At 32.2% G+C, this 11363-nt stretch overlaps 1 protein-coding gene across 1 annotated transcript; it reads right to left on the bottom strand.

The window, feature by feature from the left end:
• Nucleotides 1–4413: 4413 nt before the first annotated feature.
• On the bottom strand, nt 4414–7840 carry LOC113765072 (probable aldo-keto reductase 2). The gene is made up of 5 exons (XM_027309121.1): nt 7456–7840; nt 6494–6694; nt 5748–5920; nt 5569–5671; nt 4414–5044 (listed from the first exon to the last, which is right to left on the bottom strand). Exons 1-5 carry the CDS (start codon nt 7675–7677, stop codon nt 4706–4708), a joined length of 1038 nt encoding a protein of 345 aa, XP_027164922.1. The 5' UTR covers nt 7678–7840; the 3' UTR covers nt 4414–4705.
• Between the last annotated feature and the right edge of the window lie 3523 nt (nt 7841–11363).

Raw genomic sequence — 11363 nt, 5'->3', positions numbered from 1 at the left:
AAAGAGGAACGAAATTCTTGCGTCATTGCTGAAGTAAGGTTTGGACCTCAGAATCATATTAAACTCGGTCCGACAAAGGAAAATATCCCCACAATGCTAATTATTGAGTTGACTATACTTGCACCCGCAAACCATAATATTTTTAAAGAAAAAAAATCTGAAATGCAGGAACCTCATTTAGTAGGTGGAACTTCCATCTAGACTGAACATTGATTAATGCTCCTCATACCTCGCATAAGGTGCTAGAGTTAAATTGAAATAGTCTAAACAAACATTTTCAAGATTCAAGTAATACAACAGCACTAGTGTAAATACCCGTACTACGTACGGTACAAACATTATTGAAAAAAATGGAAATAAGTGGTGAATAAAAAAAAGTTAAAAACTTGTACAAATAAAATTAAAATGTAAGATTTGCCTAACAATAACTTGAAATATGATAAAATGTTTATATCATTCAAGAACTGCCTTTTCTCAAAAGATAGATCTTGAAAGAATAATAAAAATTTATATTAGAAAATGAATGATATATAAATAAAAATGAATGTTATCAACATGAAATGCTTACAAACATTATGCATTCAATTTGATAATCTTGCATGAAAGTGCGAACACTCTTCACTAATTTGAAATGAATACGGTTCGACAGAATTGACTACTGAATGATCTATTTTGTCTTCCATAGATGTAAATCCAAATAGGGAGTTCAAGAATCAAATCTTAAATTTGGAGTAGCAAGTACTCGTTCCAGAAACTGAGTATCAGGTAGTAAAGGTAAAGTAACGTCTCCATTTTGACAACACAATTGAATTTTGGATCTTGTTTTGTACTATTTTTAACTCTTTCTTCCGCCGACATTAGAGATTGACATTTCTGACAGATAGCTATTCTTGGACCAAACGTCCATCTTCTTCTGACACCATATGGATGTCGTCATATGCCTATTTAATGTAATTGATTGGTGAAATGAGTATTGTATATTATATGCGTATAACTATCAATGTGTCGATAATGTAATGTAAATTTGTTATGTCGAAACAATGGAAGTAGTGTTTGTGTAAGGGGTGTTCTATAGGAATCGAAAAAATGAGTAATTGAGAAAATTGAATTGCTCAAAATTGATAAATAAGGTAACCAATGAAATGGTCAAAATTGATAAATCGAATATCATTTTTAATTTTAAGAAACTTCATTTACCCAAATTTACGTACATAATTATTTATCATAAAAGGTTAGTTAGTGGAACCTATACTAATGTACTAACATTTACTCCCATCTATATTTGTACAATTCACATTTGTCGTTGTCATTTTTATTTACTATACTACTTTATTTTTTTCTATTTATAAATTTTGTTTCATTTGCTGCTAATCTTAACTATCATCTACCTTTTTCACTTTCCATATTCATCGTCACTAATTTTTCTTATTCTATAAGTCTACTTTTTTATATATTGTCATAACTTATTTTTCATTTCTCATAAATTCTATCCACCTATAATTGTAATAACTATTTTGTTTTTAATCTTTTAAGTCTTAAATATTTGATTGTGGAGTAACCTACCATCGTTATTAAAAAAAATGATAGGTTTCAAGAAATGGACAAAATAAAAAAAATCTTTTAAATATTCAGTATTTTAATGTGTTTTTATTCTATTTGATATTCATGATTTATATAATTTAATAACTTATTTTTCATAAAATCTATCCACTTATAATTGTAATAACTATTTTATTTTTAATCTTTTAAGTCTTAAGTACTTGGTTGTGGTGTAACCTACCATCATGATTTGAAAAAAAAATGATAGGTTCCACGAAATAGAGAGAATAAAAACAAATCTTTTAAATGTTCAGTATTTTAATGTGTTTTTTTTTCTATTTTGCATTCATTCTTTTTCGGAGTTGTAAGATTAAATAATATTATTGATTTGCAAAATATTGTATTTTTCGATTTGCAAGTCTATTTTATATTAATGATTTTTTAGAGTTGTAAAATTAAATAATATTATTGATCTGAAAAATGTTGTATTTTTTGATTTGTAAGTGTAAGTCCTTTTCTTTTTCTTGGAAGAAAGATACGCTATATTGTAAATCTAACCCTATGCTACAGGATAACTGATCACTGATTAACCATTCGAATTAAGGTAGGGTATGGATTATAATTTGGTCGAATCAGAACATCTAGTTATGGTTAGCAAAATTGCAAATGAACTGATTATTTGATCCATGAACACTCTTAATTTGTATACTTAAGATCATATTCAAAAAGTATTAAATATAATTACATGAGAAAAGTATGAGAACATTACCAATTTGTTCTGCTATAACTATGTTAACAAGCATAGCGTCTTGCGTAGCAGGAACAGATTCTTCAAATGAATCTGCATAATTTTAATAAAAAATTAACATTATATCATGAACAGTAAATATATAAATAAGAGGTATAAGCTACATTAATAGAGTTGAAAATGCAAAGGTAATGGTTAATTATGTGTTAAAAATAATGGAGATGGCTATCGAATTTGAGGAGAGGTAGAGTTTCCATTTTTGATCTAGAAATGCATTAAAATATATATTGAACTAAGAATCAATAGTTTTTGTATTTGTTTTAAGTGTAATAATGTAATATATTTTATGAGAATTGTTAACCAAAGAAATACAATAGTTAAAGAAGAAATAGCATCAGCAGTTAGATATACAATTGTATTGTAATCAAATAAAAATTACGTACCAATAGAATTGTTGTTCTTGTTTTTATTAACCAAAAGATGACAAATGAGCAAATGGTAATTTGGTTGAAAGAATGAACCGTAGGATGCTATGTCTTGGAGGAGTTTTAATTAGAGTAAAATTCTTAAATTGGAGTGGAAAACGTGGTGGTGATATGGTGATTTTTTTCAAACGTGATTGTAATTTGCAAAGCTCATTTGTAGGGGTGGTTATAGGATTAGTTTAGTGATAAAGATTTCTTAATTATAAAAATGTAAGATTGTATTAACATAGTATACGAATGAGCATTTGTCTGTAATTAAGGAGTAAAAAGGACTTAAAGTATAAATAACAAACTATAAATTGTTTATGAAGTAGATAGTGGGAAAGTTTTAAATTTTAAATTTGACTGGTGATAAAGTTGGTTATAACCCACTACTTTTTATGTATTAAAATAAATAAAAATTCTAAAAAAAAAGAATGGGAAGTTTGGAAGTCATTGAGAGGCTCTCTACTAAAAATCCCCTTGCAATACATATAGATATAGATAGTTAAAGTGTATAATTTGAATTTATACCAGACATAGTGGAAGTTTTGGAGTTGTTAGAGGAGTAAGGTACACAAGCCATTTGTATTACCATTTAGCCTTGATGAAAACATGTGGCAAGAATAGAGTTCTCAAGAGCAAAGTCTATTCATGAATATTTTATAAGATCGATACCTAACCTTGAAACAGGCACTTACAATAAGATTTTTGAGAAGTATATTGGATGTGATTCATTACAATATATTTTAAAAGATGCCACAGCACAGTTTGACTCTATGGGTAACATTTGCTTACAACGCTTGCTTTCAAAAATGGAATTCGATATTTTCAGAATTGACTTAAACCAATGGCTCAGGAATTAATTTTATATACAATGACATTGTATATATTATTACAATTGGATAAATAACACATATGTAAAATTTTAATTGCAAACTCAAATTAAAAAAATCACTATCAGTGCATAAAAGATTAATTTATAAATTAATAAAAAAAAATTGTGTTAGCGTAGATAACCCCATTCATTTTCATATACTTCGTCAAAACGCAGCTAAATTAAGTGAAATAAGCTTCACATGTATGGATGTTGATTTCAGTTTATTTGCTTATCACAGTTTCGTGCCAAATAATAGTCCCTTAAGGAGAATGATAAGCTGATCTTTAGCTAACAAAATCATCCTCAAATGCAACCTAGATGATTCAGATGCTGGAATATGACGACTGGAGAACATTAAGTTGGGAATTGACTAGTAGTTGTCAAACTTGAAAATAGACAGACTTGCTGCAAGGATTTATAAAACTGTTGTAAATCATAAAGAACCCTGAAAATGTACAAGAAAATGCCACCTCCCTCCAACAGATACATATGTATGTATGTACATATGTATGCGTATGTATATGTGTACGCATGTGTGTAGTCCGATTGTAGGTACTGCATGTTGTCTCGGCTGGTTAATTAGTCCAAAGAAGATGAAAGCCACGAGGTTAATGGAAATCAGCCAGAATGAACAAACAGTCTTGTCAATTTTCGTCCGTATAACATATTAAGGCAATCATTCTCTAGAATGAGTCACTGCCCTGTCTTTAAAAGACGTATAACATTTAGAAATATTTGAATATGTTTGTTGGGCAACAATTTCTTGGCAATCCTCTCTCAGATAATTGTAAAACTGCTGGAGGACATCACTGCAAAATACCACAAATAACAAGCACACAAAACCAACACAAGTTGAATTACAGAAGCATCGCATACTGTCTATATCATTAGCAACATAGATTTGCCTAATTCAAAAAGACAAAAGTATCTTCTCCACAGCCTGCTGATAAGTAGAATTAGTCAAATAGGTATGCCTCCTCACAAACATTATTCATCCAAATATTCTAGCATTTGGATTCATTTGACCACACTCTCAAGATAATATCAACACCAAACTCAGATGGATTCATATCTTTACTTAGCTTTCCAGGAAGACAAAGGAGGGGTCTCAGAGTTTATCCATGTAGTTGCCATGGAGACATGCCTATCACCCTTAACCACATCAGCGGAAGCATAGGACTCAAGTTCAGCCATCTTCTCTCGTGTTAATTTTACTGATAGAGCTCTAACATTCTGGTTGAAGTTCTCCTTCTTGGTGGTACCAGGAATTGGAACCACGTCATCTCCTTGATGATGAACCCAAGCCAAGGCCAGCTGTGCTGGGGTGCATCCTTTCTTTGCTGCCATTTCACTAACCCGTGCAAATATTTTCTTGTTTTCCTCCAGGTTTTCTGGTTTCAACCTTGGGAAATTCTGCGGCCAAAAACTGCACTTCATCAGGAATGGAACTAATTCTAAAGAGTCGCAAAAGTTAAATCATTAATCCCGTAAAAAAGAAATGAGTGGCCATTCAGATTATCATACAACACAAGGACAAAGATTAGGAGACCATTAGCATCTGCAGCGAAAAGCTGAAAATCTAGAGAAAACCTTAAAGTAAGGACTGCCTCCTCCCTCTTCCTAATCCAATGACAAAAGGGGGAATAAGATGTCAAAACACACACGTGCATGGCAGAAACATCTCTTATGGACAAGAAAACGCATGGTACATCCAAAAATAAGATGAGATGTTACTATGCTGCAGATAAATAATCTAAATTAGAAAATCTTTTGCTCTATGCATCCTCTTTTACCAACCATCTACTAGCTAACTTTCCCAACTCCATTGAATACAAAAGTGAATAAAATCAGATCTGGTGAAAAGTGAAAAGGGCAATGAATCATGATATGGTGAAAATATACTCATAAGATCAGAATAAATTGTTCAGTACACCAACCTTACGCATGTCACCCTCTGCCAAGTTGTCAAACAGTTGTGGTCCTGCAGAGAAAAATCCCCGTCCAAGAGGGCTGTAAGGGACAATGCCAATACCAAGCTCTCTGATAATGAAACAGGAAAGTAAACAGAGTCATTAATATCCTCCAAACCAATTGTAACAGCACAAAATATTTCTACCTGCATGTTGGAAGAATTTCTTCCTCCAAATCTCTTGACCACAATGACCATTCTAACTGAACAGCTGTTATAGGATGAACAGCATGAGCCCTTCTGATTGTCGAAGCAGAGGCCTCAGATAGACCTATGTATTTAACTTTACCCTCTTCAACAAGTTTCTTCATCTCTCCAACCTGGCTCAAAAAATTCCCAAAGGAATCAAAGACAAGCATGTTCATTTTTTAGGTAATCATAAGACATGGCAGGCATCAGAGATGAACATCAACCAAGCACAACTGAAATTAACACCATTAAAGCAGGCAGATATGTACTCCAAAAATCTTAACAGCTCTTGCTCTTAATTTTCCCTCCCAAATTTAGGTCAAATAATCATGGACAAGGTTTCGTTGGAAAGCACAAACAGGCTAAAAGCCAACAGATGAGCCTTTAAAATATAGCAGTTCTTTTACGATGACCAATATATCTAAAAGTGAACATTTCAAAGAATTCATACCAATATTACTTTATACAAATCATAATTGCAGTAATGTTGAAACATATGGCAGTTTAAAATATGACAATTTTTTAAAATATGGCAGCTTTTTTATGTCAGTTACTGCTTTCTTGAGAAGAAGCTTTACAAAATCAGTTGAAAAAACCGTATTTTGTAATCAGGATTATTCAATCTAGCAATTGTAATTTCAAATGGTTAAACCCATAATACCAGGTAAAAATGGCATTAGAGTGGCATAGAAAGAACAACTAACCGTGACTTCAATGGGAACACGAGTATCAATACGATGAGCATAAAAAAGATCAATGCATTCTACATCAAGCCGCTTCAGGCTGCCCTCACAACAAGCTCGCACATACTCTGGATCACCACGAATGTCCGTTTTCCCATCCTTTGTTCCAATGCCAAACTTGGTTGCTATCTGCACTTTCTCTCTGTATCCTCCTTTCAAAGCCTACACCCAATTTAACCGAATTATAATACTTATCAGTTACCATATCTGAAAGGGCAATCAGAATTCAACCCTCATTCAAGGATAATGCAATAAGCTTAACACTCAAAGCTACATCCAATTTCAACTGAGCATTTCTTTAAACCTACACCATCATTCAAAACACAAATAATAAAAGTTCAATAAAACTCCCAGGAAATTAGCCCGTTTGCTTGCTCTACAGGTACTATTCTTAAACAACTAAACATTGTCAGATCTATGCCAGGTCAACTTCTACGGCTATCCAGCAACACAAACCAGAGCTGATATATTTTTTTTCTACGGAAAACCAAAAACCCAAAAGCGAACAGTTTAAAACTGAGGACTTTGAAAATGCAATCGATGCATTTCCTTCAAAAAAAAAAACACCATCCAGGGAAAAACCATTTTCCGGAAGCAACAACCATTTCAAGAGTAAAATACAACATTTTTCTGAACCGATTATTACATATTACATAACCTAGAACATCATTTTAAAAAATTTTAAAAAAATTTGCCCAAAGATTTAAGTGCTGGAGTAAAAAGCTACCGACGACCAAAAAAATACAAGCTCCCAAACACAACGTACAACACTCGGTACTTTCCCATATACAAACTGAAATCAAACAAGTAAATATCATTAAACAGAGTTAAATTGATCTAAGCCAAGAATACAAATCCAAATTCAAATTTGGAAACAATTAATTCTGCAGTAAATTCAAATCGTAAGCTTCTTTATCTTATACCTTGCCGATGAGAATTTCGTTCGTGTGAGGTCCATAGACGTCGGAGGTATCAAGGAAGGTGACTCCAGAATCGACAGCGTAGCGGATGAGTTCGATCATATCTGGCTCGGGCTTAGGCGGGCCGTACATGTACGACATCCCCATACATCCCAGACCTTGTTTCGACACTTCCAAGCCCTGGGAGCCCAACTTGGACCTCGGCACCGGTGGTAGAGACGCCATTTTCGAGCAGTAGTTTCTCACAGCTTCACAGCTTCGATTCTTCCACTTCTTCGGGCCGACGATTGAAAACAAGATTTGAAGTGAAGATGTTTAAATAAATAGGAGTGGGAAGAAGAAAGGAGGACAGAGAAGTGGTGGAGTTTCATCACTGGTACAGGTAGGAAAGAGGAACGAAATTCTTGCGTCATTGCTGAAGTAAGGTTTGGACCTCAGAATCATATTAAACTCGGTCCGACAAAGGACGGCCAAAAAAGTGGGTCAATGGATCACTCGATGAGTGATTGTACTAGTGGATCATTAAATTTATTTAAATATTATATTTTATAATTTTTTATATAAGATATATAATATAAATTATAATAAATAATATCATAATAAATATTTATTTAATTTAATTTACTATAGAATAATTAATTCATATAAGAATCACTAAAATATAAATTTAATTAATAATCCACCAAATGTCAAACGTAAAATTTTATCTATATTTAGTGTAATTATCTAGATTACTTACGAATTTTAAATGTAAAAAATTATTAAAAATAATATTTATCTTTAAAATAAATTATGTAATATATTATTTTTGAAATCTATTTTATATTTTATAGAATTTGAGGGTCATAAGGTTGTATTAAAAGATTTCAAATAAATTTGTTTTGAAGAAAATAAAAAAAAATAAAGATAAAATTGATAAAACGTTTACATAGTTAATAATGATAGTTAACTAACATATGACAAAATGGTTTAGTGGTGAGCATATCAAAAACCTTGACCTAAGGTCATAGTTTCCAACGGAGGGTTCATCAATTGAACGATTCGATTGTCGGGCGGGTCGAATTTTATAACTATGCTCAGAATTATATAATCCGGACCATGTTTGACTGTCTCTGTAGTCTGTACTTTTGCTTTCTTCTTTTTTGGGTTTACGAGAAACTGTACTGAAGGAAATGGGGAAATGGGGAAATGGACAAAGGAGCGGATTTGAGAATCCACGCTAACCTCGCGAAAATCCTCGAGACCTCCTCCTTCGTTGTGGACGTGCCAGCTATGCGCATGCTTGCGCACTTTTCAAAGAAAAATATTTTCTATTTTTCTAATAATTTTTTAAATAATTTTTCTATTGAGGGTAGGGTTGTAAATTAATTGAATCGCTCGAGCGGCTCGAGTCGAAATCGAGTTCGAACTCGAGCTCAAAGTATTAAATTCGTTAACTCGTGAGTTTAAGTATATATATATATATATATATATATATATATATATATATATTTTTTTTTAAGTATATTTTTTTATTTTTTATTTTAAGTGTATATATTTTTAATTTTTTATTTTAATAGTAAAATTACATATATATTATTAATATTTTATTATTTATTAAGAAAAAAATATTATTTTATTTATTTTTTAAAAAATAAAATAATTATTTTTTATTTTTTTCGAGCTCGAATTCGAGTTTTAAATTGTCAGCTCGTCGAGCTTGAACTCAAGTTCGAGTTCAATAAAATTAAGTCAAGACTTGAGTCGACTCAACTCGTTTGCAGCCCTAATTGAGGGCTCATCAATCACTTGTTGACGAATCCAAAATTTAACAAAAATTATCATTTATATATATTCATCAATCACTTGTTGACGAATCCAAAATTTAACAAACTTATCATATATATATAATATATATATATGCTAACAATCACTAGCAGTACAACTTTCTGTGCGACTTTTTATTTTATTACTATTTCTTCTCCATGAACATCATATTTTAGTTCTTTTTTTTTCTTTTGAAATATAATAACTATAATTGAGTAAAAAATAAGTACAACAATTTCGGAAATATTTTTGTTGTACATTTTCCAATCACTACACGTACATCATACCTTAAAAAATGTTATAGTTATTTTTCAATAAAAATTCCCAAAAGCTCCTAACAATGTAATTTAAATGGTCTATTAGTCACATTTCCTCTACTTTTCTTTATTCAATTTCTCAGCTAGTGCACACTCAAATTTATTCACCTAACATCGCAAATTCCATGCAAAACACACAAGCAACGAGACAAATAGAGTCGAATAAATTTTTGACAATAATGCGTAGAGTAGTTACTAAAATGCTTCACCCATAATCGGTCAGGGTTCGAATTATCAAGGAGTCGGTGGACCATTGATCATCCTTTAACATTCAGAGAAAGGAACCTATATTCCACACACCAAAAAGAGCCTCACTCAACCTAAGGGGATCCACAAGACTTACCCATCCAAGCAATTGCTGATTGGAAGGCAAGCCCTGAGAACCTTAAATCTTGCTGCTCATTCATACTAAGCTTCAATGTGGGACGAAACACTCACAGGGAGGACTAATCCTTTTTTCATTGAGCACACTCAAACTAGCCTCGCAATAAGGTTGTAGTTTTTTTCCAACAATCAACAATACAGGGGGATAATCAACAATATTCCACTTACTAATCAACTTTTGGAGTTGTTCCAAGGACACTTGAAAAAGACTTTAATGTCCGACTCCTTGATCTTTTCAATTGATGCACTTTTCACAATATTCGCTCGAACCACGGGCAGGAACGATTGCAGGTGATTTTGTGCATTTTGCACATCGCGTAACTTTATTTACATACGGCGTAACTTTATTTGCATAACATATAACTTTATAACAAATTTTTGTGGGCCTCATACACATTGTTAAAAACGAGGTACAAGAAGTGATCTGAACCATATAATTTTTTTGAGCCAAATTCTGATCGTCCCTGCCCCCGTCTCCATATTCGCTCTCCTTCTACTTTCATCATGATAATTTGGAATCTTCATCCACATTTATTTTTAATCTTTTTACTTTATATTTGGTGTCACTTTCGGAGTTTGTTCCCAGATTCAACATCGAACTCCTTAATCAGTTCAATTGAGATACTTTTGACAATATTCGCTCTCCTTTTACTTTCATCATGATTTATTTGGAAATTGGAATCTTCATCTATCTTCATTTATGAAATTTATATAGTTCTAATGTATTCTTGCAGTATATGTTGTCAATCTACCAAGGCCCAAAAATACCAAAGAAAAAAAAAACCAACCTCTCTTTGTGAAACCAAAACAGCAAAGAAGTTAAGAAAAGGCTTTGCATTACTTGTCGACTCAGTAAAGCATGCAAGTCCTTTTCTGTTGGAGATAAGTGTCCTATACCTCAATAAGTTCAACAAGGGAAACAGAGGCTTACAAGGGAAAAAAAGAGATGGGAAGAGCTTGAGAATCAATTCAAAGATATGACAATTACCCCACTAATATCTCTTACCAGTTGAGCACAAATCTGTAGGCGACAAGAAAATCGCCCCCTCAAAGAAAATTTTCTGATTCTGGCTATGACAAAAAGTTTCACTTAACAAATAAATTAATAATGTTAAATTTTATGTAATCGATCAAAGCTTGCAAGCCCTTTTCGGCTGGAGCTTAAGTATCCTATAATTCATTAAGTTCAGCAAGGCAAAAGAGGCTTACTAGGGGCAAAAAAAAAAAGATGAAAAAAGCTTGAGAATCAATCCAGAGATATCACTGTTACGTAGCTAATATCTTACGAGTTGAGCAGAAATTTTTAGATGAAAAAAAGTTTCACTTAATATGTAAATTAATAGAGTTAATCCTATATACATTGACAATGTTACGTAGCTAATAAATCCAGAGACATCACTGTTA

Source organism: Coffea eugenioides, chromosome 3 (genome assembly GCF_003713205.1).
Source record: "Coffea eugenioides isolate CCC68of chromosome 3, Ceug_1.0, whole genome shotgun sequence".
NCBI lineage: Eukaryota > Viridiplantae > Streptophyta > Magnoliopsida > Gentianales > Rubiaceae > Coffea > Coffea eugenioides.
The sequence above is the reverse complement of the archived record's forward strand: the minus strand, read 5'-3'. Positions and strand labels throughout refer to the sequence as shown.

Bases quoted from the DNA above. Each gene is read 5' to 3' on its own strand.
- LOC113765072 (XM_027309121.1), bottom strand. From the start codon at position 7,677: ATGGCGTCTCTACCACCGGTGCCGAGGTCCAAGTTGGGCTCCCAGGGC. The intron at 5,921-6,493 runs GTTAGTTGTTCT...TTTTTGAGCCAG, and splicing joins GTGTTCCCATTGAAGTCACG to GTTGGAGAGATGAAGAAACT. The intron at 5,672-5,747 runs GTAGAAATATTT...TTTCATTATCAG, and splicing joins GAAATTCTTCCAACATGCAG to AGAGCTTGGTATTGGCATTG.